Source organism: Trichoderma atroviride, chromosome 2 (assembly GCF_020647795.1).
Source record: "Trichoderma atroviride chromosome 2, complete sequence".
NCBI classification, from domain to species: domain Eukaryota; kingdom Fungi; phylum Ascomycota; class Sordariomycetes; order Hypocreales; family Hypocreaceae; genus Trichoderma; species Trichoderma atroviride.
In genome coordinates, this window is record NC_089401.1 from 1,413,626 (window position 1) to 1,429,845 (window position 16,220).

Here is a 16,220-nt window from a genome sequence, read left to right on the forward strand (position 1 = left end):
CCACTCCTCGTCGTCTGCAGGCTGGATCCGGATACCAACTGTGGCGTCTATCAAAAACGCCAAACGACCAGTGGCGGATTGACTGGAATCAACCCATCCTGGCTATCTATCGCTGCCGATAAGCCCTGTCCCGAAGTAGAGACACTCGGTATTACGACTCGCCATCATCTCATTCTCGCATCTGTCCATCCCAATCTCACCTCACCTTGCTCGGGGTACGCAATACGAGACGAGATAACTAATCGTGCTGCTCCTCGCCTCGCCTCTCCTCGCCTCGCCTCCCTTCTTCCCTGCGTCCCGGCGACTCTCGCTCTTTCTCAGCCTCAGCCTCGGACCTGATCCTGTCTGCATCTCATCTTCTGTCCAACCCGCCCAATCCAAGGCGGCCCCCCGGCAGAGCTGAATGCTAAGCTTTTAGTTTAATTTTATTCTTTAATTCCCTAATCCCGCCCCGTCCATTGTCCTTTTTGCTCTTCTTGGCTTCTTGGGAGGCGTCTTCTGCTCCGTCTCGATCTTGATCTCCATCTCCATCTCCATCTCCATCTCGCTCCTCCATCGTCTCGCCTCCTCGCCCGCTCCTCATACCGTCACGCCAAGCATGGGAGCCGACGGCATGGGCCTCATCAAGCTGCCGTCCCGTCACTGGCGGGCCGCCGTCATCGTGGGCTGCACGCTGCTCTTGGCCCTGCCCCTCTACCAGCTGCGCGACCACCAGGCCGCCGGCTACTACAAGCAGTACATCTACGACCATCTGCCCACCTACCTGCAGGGCCCGGGCGTCTACAACAACACGCTCTATCACGAGGGCACCGAGGCCGCCGTGCACTCGCAGTGGAACTTCAGCTCGCCATGCCACGGCTTCCCCAACATGGACAGCATCATGCTGGTCATGAAGACGGGCGCCACCGAGGCCTACGACAAGCTGCCCACCCAGCTGCTCACCGGCCTGCAGTGCATCGACGACTTCCTCATCTTCTCGGACCTGGTAAGCCTCCGCCCATCCTGGAGTTGGAGTTACACGAGACCATCACATACGCTCCCGCCTTGGCAGCGGCATAGCCCGTCCAAGCTTCTCAAGTGCCAAGACTAACACCCAACGCAGGAGCAGCAGGTTGGTAAATATCACATCTACGATGCCCTCGACCGCGTCGACCCCAAGATCCGCGAAAAGTACGAAGAGTTCAAGCTCTACGAGGCGCAAAAGGAATGTCCCGTCTCGCAAAAGGACTGCACCGCCGACATGGAGGGCGGCTGGGCGTTGGATAAGTTCAAGTTCCTCAACATGGTGGTGCGCACCTGGGAGCTGCGTCCCGACCGCGATTGGTATGTCTTCGCCGAGGCCGATACCTACGTCGTGTGGCCGACTCTGGTCCACTGGCTGCGCAACAAGGTCAACCCGCGCGACAACGTCTACATCGGCAGCGTTGCCATGATGGCCGGCTTCCCCTTTGCCCACGGCGGCAGCGGCTACATCGTCTCCGGCGCCCTCATGCGCAAGATGGCTTCGATCCCGGACATTGCCAAGTTCGACGACATGGCCGGCGACGAATGCTGTGGCGACGTGCTCTTCTCCAAGGCCGCCAAGGAAGCTGGCACAAAGGTCTTGAACGCACACCCCATGTTCAACGGCGAGAAGCCCAACACGCTGCCTTACGGACCCGGCCACTGGTGCGAGCCTCTCTTCACCATGCACCACATGAACTCGGAGGAGATTAGCGGCGTGTGGCAGTATGAACAAACACGCACCAACAAGGTTTGTGCCCCCCCCCCCCCCCCCTTTCTAATTGGGGCTTCAAGCTCGATTGACGATGGAAATTTTGGACTAACAGAATGCAACGCAGGACCTCATGCAAATCCGAGAAATGTACTACGCTTTTTTCGCTCCCAAGATGGTCCAGCACCGCAAGGACTGGGACAATCTGTCAGATGACACTTGCTACATTGCTCCCGATGAGGAGAGCCAGAAAAAGGCTCCGAATGCCGCCAAAGACCGCCAGAAAAAGGAGGAAGACAAGAACATTGTGCAGAAGAACGCGCACAACTCACCCGCCGCTTGCGCCAAAGTGTGCGAGTCCGAAGGGCTCGATATTCCCGCAGACAAATACGAAAAGCTGGATACAGAAACTGATCGCAGCCAGCTGATCCGATCAAAGTACGATGAAAAGACGGGAGACAAGGGCTTCAAAAAGGATCGCAAATGCTTCCAGTGGCGATTCCAAAAGGGCGTTTGCTGCACGAGCAAGAGCTTCAAGCTCGGCAAGCCCAAGAGGGAGAAGGAAGATAAAGACAAGATGACGAGCGGGTGGTTCGTCAGGGGCATCAACGACTGGATCGAAACACAAGGAGAGTGCCCCCTGGATTGGAGAAATCCTCACTAAGAAATGTGAGGGATCGCGGAGAAGAAAAAAGAGCATCTTTCTTGAATCTTTTGTTTTTGGGTATAGAACTGGGATGGGATAGGCACCACACAATAAGGCGTTTTTTTTTCCCGAGGGCAATGGAAAAAAAAGGGAAACGGAATGACATTGGGGGCTTGATTATTTGTTTTTTTGTCTCTTTGTTGTTCGATTAGCATCATTAACTTTTTTTTTTGTAAAACCACTACCTATTTCCTTCATTTTTTTATCAACTATGAATCATGAGGTTAGGAAAGATTGGTTTCTGTTTCCTCGTCAAAGATGCGCACACATATAGGTTGGACAAGTGTCTTTTTGGATCAGAGAGCGCAATCACGCATACATATATAACTACATATACATATATCCATTTGCATATACATATGAAGGGCACTTTATTCACACAGACGGTTAGTTATCAGCGTCTTATACTTGTAATGCACGGGTCAAAAGACAATTTGTGTGATTCATGCTTCATTCATGTCAATCTATCATTTAGGTTGTATTGTTACACATCTGTCTTGTCTTCTCTACTTGTAATTCGCAACGAAGCAATCCGCTTGATTCATCATTCTCAAAAGCTCGTCTCCCTTGTAGCCCGCTTGCAGTCCAACACCACTCCGAAAAAAAAGAAGTTTAAAGAAATTCCAGGCCATTTCGTGTACCGTAGTTACCTCATACACACATGCATATATATTCCCCGCCCCTGTTATCAAAACCTTCCGCTTGAATTCAAGACAGGAAAAAATAAAAGACAACTCCAGTAATTCCAATGTCTCAGTGATAAGCGCGCTCTTCAAATCTCTCAAGATTATTCATTGAGATGCCGTTGTCTTGGCCCCATGACGCCCGCACCAGTGAGGATTCTTGGGAGACCGCATGAAGCAGTATCCCTTTGCATTAGATCTGGCCGGTGGGCCGTACATCTCCTTGATCTCGCAGTACTCGGCGTCCTTGCCGAACCAATCTTTCAGGTGCCTGTGGAGTTCGCAGCGTGAGATGCCGCACTTGCGACAGTATACCTGGCCCTTGACCCGCAGGCGCTCCAGGTCGTTTTCAGTGTTGCTGATGTTGGAGTGCGGGTGCACAAGAGGTCCGGCACCCCGCCATGCCCATTCGATGTCGTTGGGGCCGGAATACCGGCTAGACAGCGGGACAGTGCCATTCTTGCGGCGGTGGATATCATACAGCTTGGAGTGTGTAAGGCCGAGGCATGCGCCATCGATGGGGTCGAGGAAGTCAAAGATGGCGTAGTGCAGCTCGGAAGGAAGGTCAAGAAGGGTGAGGCGAGCAGATGGTCGAGGTTGATTCGCAGGTTCTGGCTCCTTGTCTGTGACAGAGTACGAGCGGCGAGGCGGCGGCAGCTTCGGGCGTTGCGGCAGCTGGACGGGCTGCTTCTGGACGGGCTGCTCTTGGATGGGCTGCTGCGGTGCCGGGCTTGCAGGGACGGCCGCATGTTCCGGAATGCGATCGATGGTCGTAGGCATCGCGGCATGGAAGTGATGCGGTCCGTCATTCTGTGCTTGATACTCCGTCAAGGACCACCCCCGCCGAGGCGCCCTCATCATGCCTCTCTTAATCATCAACTCCCTAGCTCTCTGAGCGTGCTCCTCCCTCGACACGACCTTATTTTCAGATCTGCCGCTGCCCGCCTCGAGCGTGTCATTGCCGCTCTGGGAGAGGGATGGAACTCCATGTACTTGAACCATTGTTACTCAGTTCAGATATATCCGCAAGCCAACTTGCTGAGTGGTGATGGTCGAAATCGGCTGTGTCGACAAGAAGCAGTTGAAATATGCGGGTTGCGACAGAGCAGGCGATAATCGGGTGATGCGCGAATGATGTTGACTATGAGGTTGGTATAGAACCCCCACAAGTTGCAGTAAGGGGTGTGATGCAGGAAGGTGTTGACTCTTGTTTTGTTTCGTTATCGTAGTTGCGTAATGCGGCACAATGTTTTATGATGAAGTGGCAGGCTCCTCACTAACGACTTCATGAGATAGCTAACACGATGCCGTGCCGATGATGTGTGCAAAGTGATTCGCTCTTCCCCCCACGCTCTGATCCGGGGCAACGGCTGGTGGTCTTTTATACTTGGCGTGTGCAGAATCTGGGCCGAGGGCTGGAAACGCCGAAAAAAGGCGACTTCGGGGGCGTGTGTGAGTGACGAAGGTGGTGGTGTGACGGCGTCTGTCGCTCTCTGGCCTGGTTCTTGGCTGGGTTCCCCGTAGCATGGCGCGCAGCCCCATGGCCAACTAACAGCCATCAGAGTTTTCCTTCCCCTGGGAGGCGAAATTCTTGGTCATCCTGGCCATGTGCCACTGCCTCGCTTTGCGTGCAAGTGGGTTGTTAGCGCGAGGTACGGCAGGCCACCCGGGGCGCCATTGGGGCCAGGATGGACTGGGACTAACGCGTGCGAAAACCGGGCTTGACGTACGACGGCTGCGTATCACCAGCAGATCATGTGGCCGGTGCGGATTCATCGCCCATCTCTGTCTGGTCGCTTGCGTCGGGGATGGACGTCCTCGTTCAAGCTTCTCGCGGGGTGTGCCGGATGGCCTGATGCCTCTCGAGACGTCTCGCCAGCGGTGCTGCGGCCGGGAATGGTGGCAAGACAAGGCCGAGATGGGATCACCGGGGGCAATCTGCTACCTGCGCGCAACATCAGTGGCCCCGGCCGCATAGAGATCTTGTCAGTCCCCGGCCATTCATCCAGCCATCCACACTCTTGCTCAGGTATCACCAGCATATTGACGGGCCGGCCGTACTGCGGATGCTGCGCAGTCTCTGCATGCGGATTGGCCGTTGCAATTCCTGCCGACGTTCTCGATCCAAGGATGCCACCATTCTCCATGCACATCTGATGTCGCAGAATTGTCTCGAACGTCCATCGCTGCTCCCGGGCGGTACTGCCGCAGGCAGCAAGATGTGGTTTCTTCTCTTCTCATTTCTCCTTGTCGAGTCTCTTGTTGCCCTACGCAAGAGCTGCTCCGCCCCCTCACCCGATCCTCTCCGCAATCCCTTCGAGACCCTGAAATCTTGTATCACATCGTTGCCTGAACCGACAAAAGATGGCACGCCTCATGTCAGCGAAGATGGGCGCCCAGAGACCAACGCCGTCGCTCTCCAGCATCTCACTTCTCTATCTGGCATAAAAAGGCCCCTTTGCCGGAGATGATCCCGATCTTCGGTGGGGTTTTGGAGCTGTTAGCAGTCCGAGCCGTCGTCGCTGCGACTCCACACGGCGCTGCAAGCTTAGCATCATAGCGGAGACGGAGGCTTGAGGGGACCCTGAATGACCTCGAGGAGCTGCTCGAAATGAGGCTTTGTGGGAAACTTGCACCTGTAAAGTTTGTATCACGTAGCTTGTCGATTTTGACGAGGCAAAGGCTTGGATAATGGTGGAGGGTGGAAACCCCTCTATTCTTAAGCAGATGTGAAGAAGAACAAAAAGCGCTTTGCCCAGCGGTGTACCGGGCAGAGGTCAGGTGCGGCTGATCGCGTGGCACGTCCATTCCTGCTACTTCTTCTCCCTGCATGTGCTGGCGCAGAACGAGCATCGTGAAGGGTTAGCAGTGGTGTTTAACGGCAGCACGCTAAATTAACGGCCCTGTAGCTGCATACATTGCGCGCATTGTAGGCATCGTGATGGCAATGAGTTGGGCATGAAGAAGTAACCAACAATACGATTATGCACTTGTAGTGGAATATACTGGCGGCTAATGACCCGGCCTTTGCCTTGTTTGATACATACCTACTACTTGCGCAGGCAAGGCCATATAATTGCGAAAGGTTACCTGCGTGGTGAGATGATCTTGGCTAGAGCTACAATATCTCATCAGTGCCTATATCAGCCTAGCAGGTTCCTCCGAAATCGGGAGGTTGCCGCTTTCTGCATGATGCGTCGAGCATCTCATCGCAAAGAAACTTTGGAGAGTGAATTGCAATTTCATACTATCCATCTTTCCTTTGTAGGAGCTGTAGGAGCTGCCAGAGCTGTAGGAGCTGCCAGAGCTGTAGGAGCTGCCAGAGCTGTAGGAGAGATATAGTTGCCATATAAACGCTACCATTGTGTAGCTGACATTTACCAAGACTCGACAAAGACCGCCAAATGCTTCGCTCAAACAGCATCTTAGGGGTCGACTGGTGGGAGAATGCACTTTTTCTTCTTTTATGGTGGCTGGTATTTCAGCAGCTATTAGCGGACAGCTTGGACAAAATGCCAACATTGAATAATTGTGTTAAAGTGTAAAAAAAAGATTAATAAGCTTAAATGACAATCGACTCCATAGGTATCCTTAGCTTGTTCTTCCATGCTATGTTTAGTTGCTCATCCCGTCGCAGCATCCCGTCGCTTGATGTGCAAGTATTCCAGCAAAGGAGCACATCACAGACGAACACATGGCAGCAGAATTGGTTCTCCTAAACCACCACACGTCTATACAAGTGCAATTGGCCCAGACCTGACTCGCCAGATGCTCATCATCCAAAAGCCAATGCTTGTTCCATCGAGATGTGGACGAGAGACTTGGTCCATCACTTGTCCTCTCTCTCCTCCTTCTCCCCTCTTCAAACAGCGATCCAAATCAGCATGATAACCACGTCCATGCCCTTGCCCTCGCCTCCGTCAAACTTGAAGGTCCACATGCCGTCCTTCTTCTCGTCCCAGTATGCGCCAGTTGCGCTGTGCATTCCTCGTCTGCCGACATGTGGCTTGCCGTCCGTAGCGGTGGCTTCCGTGCTCGTCGACACATGAGGCTCCTCGGACTTGGTGTCGGTGCCACCGCGGGACTTGTTCAGCGCGGACGTGGGGACCAGGTGCTGGACAATGGTGCTGTTGCAAGCAAACTTGTATGAGGGGGGCGCCATTGGGGCCTTGAGGAGTGGCCTCGGAGATGAGCGCCTTTAGCATTGAGCTCTGTTGTCGAATAAGTCAGTCAACGGCCGTACAGAAGGATATCTAGGCTTTTGAGTTGAGGTATCTGCCATACAATGATGGTTGAATTCCATTGCTCCGTCTTTGCGTGGTCGTAGAATTCCGCACTGCCGATAGCGTTGTTGCACACCTTGAATTCATGTTAGCGGCGCGAGCTCCTGATAGCTTGCAAGTTAGGGGGGGATGAGAGCGGCAGCAACATACATCTGTGGCGATCTGCTTAAGTCGGTTGAAGGGCACGGGCTATCTTCCCCATCAGTATGTCTCACAATTAACCCCTCTTGGAGCTTTTAAAGTTTTTGTAGCCGTACCGGGGTAGCCATCTTGGAGAGTTGGCTGGTGAGCGTTTAGGGGGGAGTGAGGCTGCAAACAGGAACGATGCGACGAGAACAAGTGAGGAACCGCTGTAGCTTCGTAGGAGACGCCAATGATAGAAGATACTGCTTGTGCGAGACCGCAATCTGAGATTAGCCAACCATTGACAGCGAGTCCAACTCGTTTCAGCGATGATCCAACGTACCTGTGCCACGATGCTTGTTGCTATTGTGCTTCCGGCCGCGAACAGGTTGCTTCGTTCGCCCTGCGTTGGCTTTTCCCCTTTTGGCACAGGCAAAACCGCGCCTCCAGCGGCTGAGCTTTGCACGTGACCATGCCAAGGTAGGTTCCCAAGTACTACCGCTATTGTAGACCACTGGCACTAGAAGCCCACGTGCTCGTTGTCCAGCTCCCCAGGAGCCAAAGGCGGCCTGCAGAGGTGGAGCCTTGCCGGCAGCGACCTCCATAGCTTTCGCTTGCAGATACTGCCGGCTCATCCACCCGAAATCTTGCTTTTTTTCTTCTCTTTCTCCTTATCGCAACACCTAATTCTATCGCGGGAGAAAAACAACTCACGTTGTTTCTTCAAAGCTTCAATCGCCTCCGTTTCTATTCTCCTCACGTGTCGCGTCATCTTCCAGCGACTCTGATTTGCCAGCGAGCCTCGCGTAGAAGCATCTCTAGCTCTACTCCTAGAGCGTCATCATTATCCAAACTAGCGGCAGTTCGAGCCTCCTGGGACAAAAAACCTTGCTTCTTCACGTTCGCTTCTTTCAAGATCACAATGTCTTCTCAGCCTCTTCTTCAAACTGCTCCTGGTAAGTAGCAGTAGTCTACTCAACGCCCCCCCCTACAATCTGCACGCGTGCCAATTGCTCATCAATTCAACTAGGCAAGCGCATTGCTCTGCCCACTCGAGTCGAGCCCAAGGTCTTCTTCGCCAACGAGCGTACGTTTCTGTCATGGCTCAACTTCACCGTCATCCTCGGCGCCCTGGCCATCGGCATGCTCAACTTTGGCGACCGAGTGTCTTTCATCTCAGCCTTTCTCTTCACCGGCGTGGCCATGCTGACGATGATTTACGCCTTGGTCACATATCACTGGAGAGCAAAGTCTATACGAGTGAGAGGGCAGGCGGGCTTCGACGACCGATTTGGCCCTACCTTCTTGGCCATCATCCTCCTGCTGGCCGTTATTGTCAACTTTGTTTTGAGGATTATGGATCAGTCGAAGAAGCAAAAGGGCAACCCCGCCTACTAAACGCTGGTCTTTCTATTATAAGATATGGGGTTTTAAAATCAACAACAAACCGAGGTGTGGTCTGGATCGTAGTGCATGTAAACTATGTTTGAGAGTTGTCAGGTCGGATCGTGAAGCTTTGCTGGCCTTGTCCATCAAGATCCCAGGTGAAGAGGGCTTCTCTAAAGGTATTTAGCGCTGTTGCAATTAGTGTATCATATGTTTCCTGGGTATCGGACTGGAGATGATTATTAGCTTAATAAGATTGTTTATAAAAGCTAGGGTATCATAATGCTGTATCCATATAAAAAAAGAATTGCCCTCCAGATCCAAGTAGGCGTAGCCCAAATTAAAGCCTTTCGTTTTCCTTCCGTGGTAATGCTTGTTATGTTGCATCCTCGCTCGTTTGCACCGTTACGTTTTCCCTTGCTTTGAGGTCGGGGATTGGCTGAGACGAGATAAATATCCTCAGAGATTTGTACGCTCGAGCTCGTGGAGGCGGCAGCACAGCTTGCTCGAATCGGTTTTGCATAGTCTCAAACGCATTGTCGTCGCTGTCGGATTCATCATCGTCCACCTCCTCCAAATCTACCTTACTGGGAGTGGATTTTCTCTTTTTAGCCTCTGCAGGAAGGTCGAATAGTTCGTTGTATTGATACCAGGTCCTCCCCTGTTCGCCGAGCGTCCTCTTGCACTGCTCTGCCACCGTAATCATCTTGCACACATCCGCGGGTCGCGCATGGAGCAATACTGCACGCGGATCTGATGTCTTGTCGAGGAGGTGAGAAGTAGCGCTGGAGACGCGCTTGCGGATCTGTGTAGACGATATAACTGAGAGGGCGAGGACATTGTGTTTCGTGGAAAGGTCTTTGAGGACGCCCTCGTGCGGGCCTATGAGGGTGGCATTGCCCTCGGTGCGAGGCTTCTTTGATGAAGCTGTCTGGCTGAAAGATTGCTGCTTTCGCTTCTTGGAGGCATTATCGGCTGACATGACGGAGTGTCTAGAGATGGACGATGGATGCGACGTTGTTGATATAAAGATCGAGATGCAAATTCAAGGATTACAGCTTTTGATCGAAATGTGGGCTTGGTGCTTAGTGCTACATGAGGCTACGCTAGCACTGTATCGGCACTAGCACAATGTGTCTGGGCATTAATCCGTTTCTGGCGCAGAGCCTCCGATTGAACCAATGGCTGTCTGTCTACGTTCTATGCAGTACTTTGTGTATGCGTGTGTGTGTTGCTGACAAGTGAATTAGAATGCAAATGACATACTGGCACTTATTACTTGCATATTAAAGCTACTCTGTGTTTTGTTCTCATCCAGGCCATACACGAAAATCCGAATCCCGCCATTGTCCCGCCATCTCGTTTGATTGAGCCAGTTCCGAAGGTAAGCCGACTGGCGGTCCAATGGCCTAAACCTTGTTCCTTTGTCCGGCAACTGGCGTGGACCGAGTTTGACCAGTCAAAACGGGCTCTGGCCCGCATGTTCCCAAGAGCCGCTAAAAGAGTGCCAAAACGCAGCCGTTCCCCAAATAGAAAGCCGGGCCTTGGGAGGATTGGTGGTGTGTGCATCTGGTGATAACTGATAAACTCTACTCTGGCCTGCCTTTGAGGGGGGGGAAAGAGGGTACGCTACGGGCGCATCGTAACGGGCCAAAATGTCAAGCTGTTTTACGGCATGGTACCATGTAGACGGAAACTAGAAAAAGGCAGTAAATTGTCTCTCTTTCTGAGCAGGTTTTTTTGAATGTCACTGATGGCCTTGACTAGACTTGTTTGATGATGGCCTGGTTGCGAATGGATGACGAGTTTGCCAGCTGTTGAGGTGGAGACTGTCAACGCAGTCCTGCGGCGGTTTTTGATACTAGGGGGAGTGGATATGAGCGAGTACGATCGGCCCACAGGTCGATGCAGGAGGATGAGTTGGATAGATGGGCCGTGTTAGCTAGTCAAGCTTGAACAAAAAGAAGCCTCGTAGAAGTTGCTAGACGGGGCTTTGGAATCGCAGTGGGTGTTGGTTTCAGCGTCTTCACATTGAGTGTCGACTGGTCAGATGATTCGCCAGACGACGTTGGATTTGTGTTGGAAAGATGTCGAGCAATCGATCTCGAATCCCGGAATCGAGGTTTCTACGCCGTGGATTGGTCAAAGGATTGAGCTGCATTAGAGACATCAATGCACTAACGGCATTAGCCCGACCCTCAACAGCAGCGACGCTTCGGTGGGTATTGTTTAGCAGAGAATACGACGCCCTGAACAAAGTACAGATACACAGTCAAGACAGTGTGCTGCCGCCTCGGGCTTGTGTAAGTGCCGTACATGTAGCCTGCCTGAGTGGAGCGGGCATAGCGTTGGGCTACGGGCCGCAGGCGATAGGCAGCTGTGCATTGACTTGAGAAGCATGAGCTATTAGGTACATGTAATGTTCGTAATGGTAGGTATTCAAACGAATTCATGAAAACAAAGGATTCGCCTCCAGTCAGCCGTTTTGCTCGTACAAGTACAGATGTGCTCTCACACTTCTCTTATACGGGTCTGGTCCCTTGTGCCGGTGTCTCTCGGCGCTAGACTTGGGTACCGGGCCGTGGCAGCCGTGTACTGCAGCGGTCATATTGATAGACACTGATGTTTTGTTATTGATTGTCAAGTGAATAACAACTCAACCGAACCCGCTTCAAGTGGCACCCGCTGATACAAGTCTGGTACTCTACAAGCAAAAAGAGGCTCTGAATCGCTGCCTGCCTTACTCCACCCTCCCTCCTCTTTTTGCATCCGCGGGGCTGTCAACATGTGAGAGAGAAAAGAACCACCAGTGGCGGCATACGCACCTGAGTCCCAAACGTCTACTGCGGCAGAAAAAAAGACAGGCGGCTGGCTGCCTGCGCAAGTAGGTGGTCCAATAAGTAAAACTGTCTGGAAACAAAAAGCCGCCAGCGAGTTCCCGGATCCCTGTCCCACGGGCAAACAAGAAAGCTTGGTTGGTGCTTTTCGTTGGTAGCAGTCTAGCGGCTTACTGCTCTTCTCCTCGGACCACTTCCCCGCTGGCATCGAACGAAGAGCTACAAGTATGGAGGTCACTGGTACCCTGGCCGGTCGTTTCTTTCAACGCTTCCTCCAGTCCTGTCTGTGTGCATCCACTTCACAAGGGACTTTGGCTCGGCTGCTGCAGGCCGTGGAAGCGGAATTGCTTGCTGTCGTCCTGCTAGCGCTGCGTCTGGGCGTCGACGAATGGCTGCAGACTGGAAGTAGGCAGTACGGGGTAGCAGCAGTAGCAGTGATCCATATCTCTGTAGGTGGACAGGGAGATGATTGATACAAACGACGAGTCCGTCAAGATAAGACGCCTGTTGATTATCTACCCACCAATGCTCAAAGATCGGTAAAGCAATGGGACGATCTTATCAGCCACAGCACTCACGAGCCCATCCCATCTCGCAAGCGATAAGGTCCAGTCTTCTCGAACGTGTACCCCAAGGCCAAGATGCAGTAGCCAGCAGCTGCACGGCACGAGTAAGTCTACTTGCCCGCATCTGTGGGGTACTTTGCGCCCCGGAGACGGAGGACGGAGCAAAAAGGGTCCCAGCGCACGGAACGCTGAGCTGGATGCTGCCAAAGTTCCTGTACTTGCGCCTGTACTTCCAGCGCCTTACGTTGCACCTTGAAGCAGCGGCATGTCGCAACCAGATCCACGCGAGTTGTGTGCTGTCCAAGTACCGCTACACGCGCATGGACCCCCCCTTGCAGCACCCGTCCCAGCTGGCAGCAACCACAAAAGCACTCCAGCGCTAGCGGAGGCACATGCCGCCGGCGGCTCTGCCCACTCACAGCTGCACTGCCAGCACAGGTACCGGTACTCGCAGCAGGCCTACCGTAGCTCTAGCGTAGCTCAGGCGCCAGCCCAGCGCGGCCCACCGCCAGGAAAACTGGCCCGTCGAGTCACAGGCGCCTTGGCCTTGGGCAACTCGCCTCCGCCTTGGTTCGCCGCCCCTGCTGGCTCTGCTGGCCCTGCCCTTTGGTCTCCTTCCAGGTGTCAGACTCGCGCAAAACAAACCGCCTCTTCTCACGCTGCGCTTGAGTCGCCTCCCCCCCTTTGCTTTTTTTTTTTTTTTCAAACTTCTCACCTTCCTTTGCCCCCAAGCCGCCTTCTAATTCTCCCCCTTCCACCTCAATAACACCACTCTCCCTATTCTTAATTTTTTTCTCACCCGTCCTCTGTCGCGCTCTCGCCCAGAGGCTTTGCTCGAGGCTTTCGCTAGCACTCGATCTCCCCCAGCCCTCGGCCCCTATTCCAGGCTCGCGCACCGGCGCTCATTCACCCCTTGTCTTCCCTCTCGCGCGCTGCCTTCACTGCAGGTCAGATCCAGCGTCTCTCCGACCTCTCCGCCGGCCACAGCAACAACACCAGCCGCCTTCACAAGCCCCCCTTTTTGCCCAGCGCCACCCCAAACCTGCCACGGCCACTGCCTGGGCGTTACGTCAGCACGCGCACTCCCTCGCCCCACTATCTGCCTCCCTCGCTCCAGTCTAGTGCCTTCATTGTTTGCGCCCATAGCGCATCATTACTCATCACCAACTTCAACCTCTCGCTAAAGCCTCTCGCTAAGGCCTCTCGCCGGTGCGCCTTTTGGTCGCGTCGCATCGCATCGAATCGCAGCGCATTGCATCGCAGTGCTTCGCTCGCTTTGGCGCAGTCGCACAGCAGCAGCCGCCATCATGTCCATGTTTCGGTTCTGGAGCTCCGAGTCGCGGGGAAGCGAGAAGACCATCAACGGGTCGCCAGCTACCGCCGCCAGTCAGCCAAGCAGAAGCTCGTCTGTCGCAAGCGATTTATCGGCACGACCAGTGCCTTTGAAACGAGCGCATTGCGATGACGACGGCGACGAAGCCCTGAGCTATGTTGCGCCGGCAAAGCGCGCAAAGACTGGGTCCGAAGCGTTGGCTGAGCATTCGTCATGTCCGAGATCTGAGCCGTGTGCCCTCGAGAGCGCCAGAGACTTGATCCAAGCTGAATTCTGCCAGGAAATCCTGCTCAAGCACAAAGAGTTAAGATTGATCAACCAGGAGCTGGCCAAGTGCCAGATTGCGCTTGAACAGCTGCGACGATGCCATCTAATCCCGTATCCTGTGAATTGTCCCACCCCGCAACAAATGTTAGATGTCAGCGCCGGAAAAGGTCCTGCAGTAGTGGCCAAGGCCGGTGATGCCGTCCCTCGCTGGGCTCCTCCTTTCGGCGTCGTTGATGGACCCTACTCTCGGCACTATGCCAAGTGGCTCATCCCTGATCCAGCCTTTGACGGCTTGCAGCCGGAGCTGCCTCATGCTCCCACCCGCGGCTTCATCGTGGAAGGAAGAACAACCAGGAACAGTAATGGTGACTTTGGACTTGGACTTGTCAAGGGGCGCCGTGGCAACGGTGGTCAGAAGTTTGAGTCTCTGTCGAGCGGCTACCCTCCACCCAAGGACAAGGTAGGCCCATGTGTGCTGACGCGCTCGGATGGCCAAACCGTCAAGCTTGTCTGCCTGGACTGCCATCGTGACAACTTCTCGAGCACTCAAGGCTTCATCAACCACTGCCGCATAGCACACAAGCGTGATTTTAAGAGCCACGAGGAGGCTGCCGTCCATTGCGGCCAGCCCTACGATGCTTCCGAGGGGGGGTAACACCTCCAAGGACAGCAAAGCATCTGCCCCCTCTTCGGTTCCGGCCGCTGCCGCCGCCACTACCACCACCACTGCCTCCTCCACGCCCTTTGTGCATGCCTTTGCGCGTCATGACCTGGCCGATCAAGACATCTTCAAGTCTCTTCGAATGAGAATTTCCGACTCGCTCAATCTTTACAACCAGGGCAAGCTGTCGGTTGTCAAAGTCCCGCGCAACGTCAACGCTGTCGCCTATCCTGGCAAGGCACGTCCGGGCAAGGCACCGGGCAAGGCGCCGGGCAAGGCGCCGGGCTTTGGTCCTTCAGCTGATGCGCCGCACTTGTCTCGCCTCTTGAAGGCTCGCAACTTCCAAGGCAATCTCCATGATGTTGTTGCTGATGCAAAGAAGAAGATTTCACTGGAATTCGCGGCTGGAGAGGAATCCGACGCCGAAGGCTCCATCTCTCCTATGCGGAATTCACCTCCTGCTCGAGCGTCGGTTGTTATGCGCATGCCCGCCAGGACCGCAAAGACGCCCATCACCATGGGCTCCTCAGCCCGTCCAACAAGCAGTAAAGGCCGTTCAGCCCACATGCTCCTGGCTTCTCCATCAGATTCCGACATGGGCATCATGTCTGGCAATCACCGATCGAGCGCGTTGCTGTCGGATGAAGACATGGACATGGAGGACGCTGACTTGAGCCCCAACACGCTCGTTAGCAACAATGCGCCTTCCCTAGTTAGTGACGACGGGGAGTACGATGATTCTGATGAGGGCTCTTCCATCTCTGGCGCAAGTGACCAGCTAGAGGCGGAATCGGTGTCAGATGTTGCCGAGTTTGCCCTCGATTATGAGGCAGACCCTCGAGGCCTGCGCCGTGAATCTGCGAGCATCGCAGGACCTGTGCGTCTTCGCAAGGAAGAAACCAAACCAGTCACATTCATCGGCCCCGTCAGAAACACTGCCAAAGATGGACGACAACGACATGTCTAAAGGCATGCCATTTTACACACCAACATCACCCACTATTATCCCGGACACGAACTCTTATAGAGCCAAACTTCCTCTTTGGATTCTCCATTTACTTCTTATCACCTTTTTGTTCGCCCATTAAGAAATATAACTCTGCCTTTTAGTTGTTTACGACATTTTTTTTTTATGACGTCTCTGTTTTTACTCTCAATTTGAAATCTCTCTCAAATGGTTATTGGTTCAGGTTGGGTTTCGGCTTGCATTTTTTTTTTCTATACTTTTTTTTTATCGGCGCCGACAGGTTATTATTTGAGGGTATTTTCGGAATCTTTTTGCGTGTTTTTTTGTACTAGAAGTTCGGTTTCTTCTTATCTCTTTTTCTGTTCAGATGGTGTTGGCGCATTTGGTGAAAGCGAAGCGTGCTTGAGGACTGCTCCGGCCCAGAAATATCAAAAGGGCGGCCGAAGCATAAAGCGCGACCTCTTACGGGTGGCAAAGCTATGAGAAGACTGTTTTATTTCTTCTTCGTTTTTTTATATCTCTTCTCTTGTATGATACAGTTAATGCCCGCGAGGTTTTTAGCGATGACGGAAATAAGACTGATGGCGGGTCGAATGGCCCCGTTTCCTACTTGCATTGGCTGTTTGGCAATATTGCGTGTCGTACAATTGTTTTTTGAAATACATGATGTTATACAAGGGCAATATATTGTTAT

At 53.4% G+C, this 16,220-nt stretch overlaps 7 protein-coding genes across 7 annotated transcripts; 3 read left to right on the forward strand and 4 right to left on the reverse strand.

Annotated features, from left to right (window-relative positions):
• Positions 1-598: 598 nt before the first annotated feature.
• Positions 599-2,378, forward strand: TrAtP1_003201 (uncharacterized protein; the record flags this gene model as incomplete). Its single annotated transcript, XM_014087744.2, has 3 exons — positions 599-985; positions 1,103-1,753; positions 1,842-2,378. 3 exons carry the CDS (start codon positions 599-601, stop codon positions 2,376-2,378), a joined length of 1,575 nt encoding a protein of 524 aa, XP_013943219.1.
• Positions 2,379-3,211: 833 nt separating this feature from the next.
• TrAtP1_003202 (uncharacterized protein) lies at positions 3,212-4,105 on the reverse strand (the record flags this gene model as incomplete). Its single annotated transcript, XM_014087745.2, has 1 exon — positions 3,212-4,105. One exon carries the CDS (start codon positions 4,103-4,105, stop codon positions 3,212-3,214), a length of 894 nt encoding a protein of 297 aa, XP_013943220.2.
• A 770-nt stretch (positions 4,106-4,875) lies between these two features.
• Positions 4,876-5,256, reverse strand: TrAtP1_003203 (uncharacterized protein; the record flags this gene model as incomplete). Its single annotated transcript, XM_066111787.1, has 1 exon — positions 4,876-5,256. The coding sequence occupies one exon, from the start codon at positions 5,254-5,256 to the stop codon at positions 4,876-4,878; it is 381 nt and encodes a 126-aa protein (XP_065967866.1).
• Positions 5,257-6,605: 1,349 nt separating this feature from the next.
• TrAtP1_003204 (uncharacterized protein) lies at positions 6,606-7,888 on the reverse strand. Its single transcript, XM_014087746.2, has 5 exons — positions 7,853-7,888; positions 7,644-7,772; positions 7,537-7,575; positions 7,388-7,462; positions 6,606-7,314 (listed from the first exon to the last, which is right to left on the reverse strand). The coding sequence occupies exons 2-5, from the start codon at positions 7,653-7,655 to the stop codon at positions 7,024-7,026; spliced, it is 417 nt and encodes a 138-aa protein (XP_013943221.2). The 5' UTR covers positions 7,656-7,772; positions 7,853-7,888; the 3' UTR covers positions 6,606-7,023.
• A 237-nt stretch (positions 7,889-8,125) lies between these two features.
• TrAtP1_003206 (uncharacterized protein) lies at positions 8,126-9,144 on the forward strand. The gene is made up of 2 exons (XM_014087747.2): positions 8,126-8,465; positions 8,540-9,144. Exons 1-2 carry the CDS (start codon positions 8,432-8,434, stop codon positions 8,905-8,907), a joined length of 402 nt encoding a protein of 133 aa, XP_013943222.1. The 5' UTR covers positions 8,126-8,431; the 3' UTR covers positions 8,908-9,144.
• Positions 9,145-9,271: 127 nt separating this feature from the next.
• TrAtP1_003207 (uncharacterized protein) lies at positions 9,272-9,877 on the reverse strand (the record flags this gene model as incomplete). The annotated part of the gene is made up of 1 exon (XM_014087748.2): positions 9,272-9,877. One exon carries the CDS (start codon positions 9,875-9,877, stop codon positions 9,272-9,274), a length of 606 nt encoding a protein of 201 aa, XP_013943223.1.
• Positions 9,878-12,563: 2,686 nt separating this feature from the next.
• On the forward strand, positions 12,564-15,526 carry TrAtP1_003208 (uncharacterized protein; the record flags this gene model as incomplete). Its single annotated transcript, XM_066111788.1, has 3 exons — positions 12,564-12,868; positions 13,497-14,511; positions 14,564-15,526. 3 exons carry the CDS (start codon positions 12,564-12,566, stop codon positions 15,524-15,526), a joined length of 2,283 nt encoding a protein of 760 aa, XP_065967867.1.
• Positions 15,527-16,220: the final 694 nt, after the last annotated feature.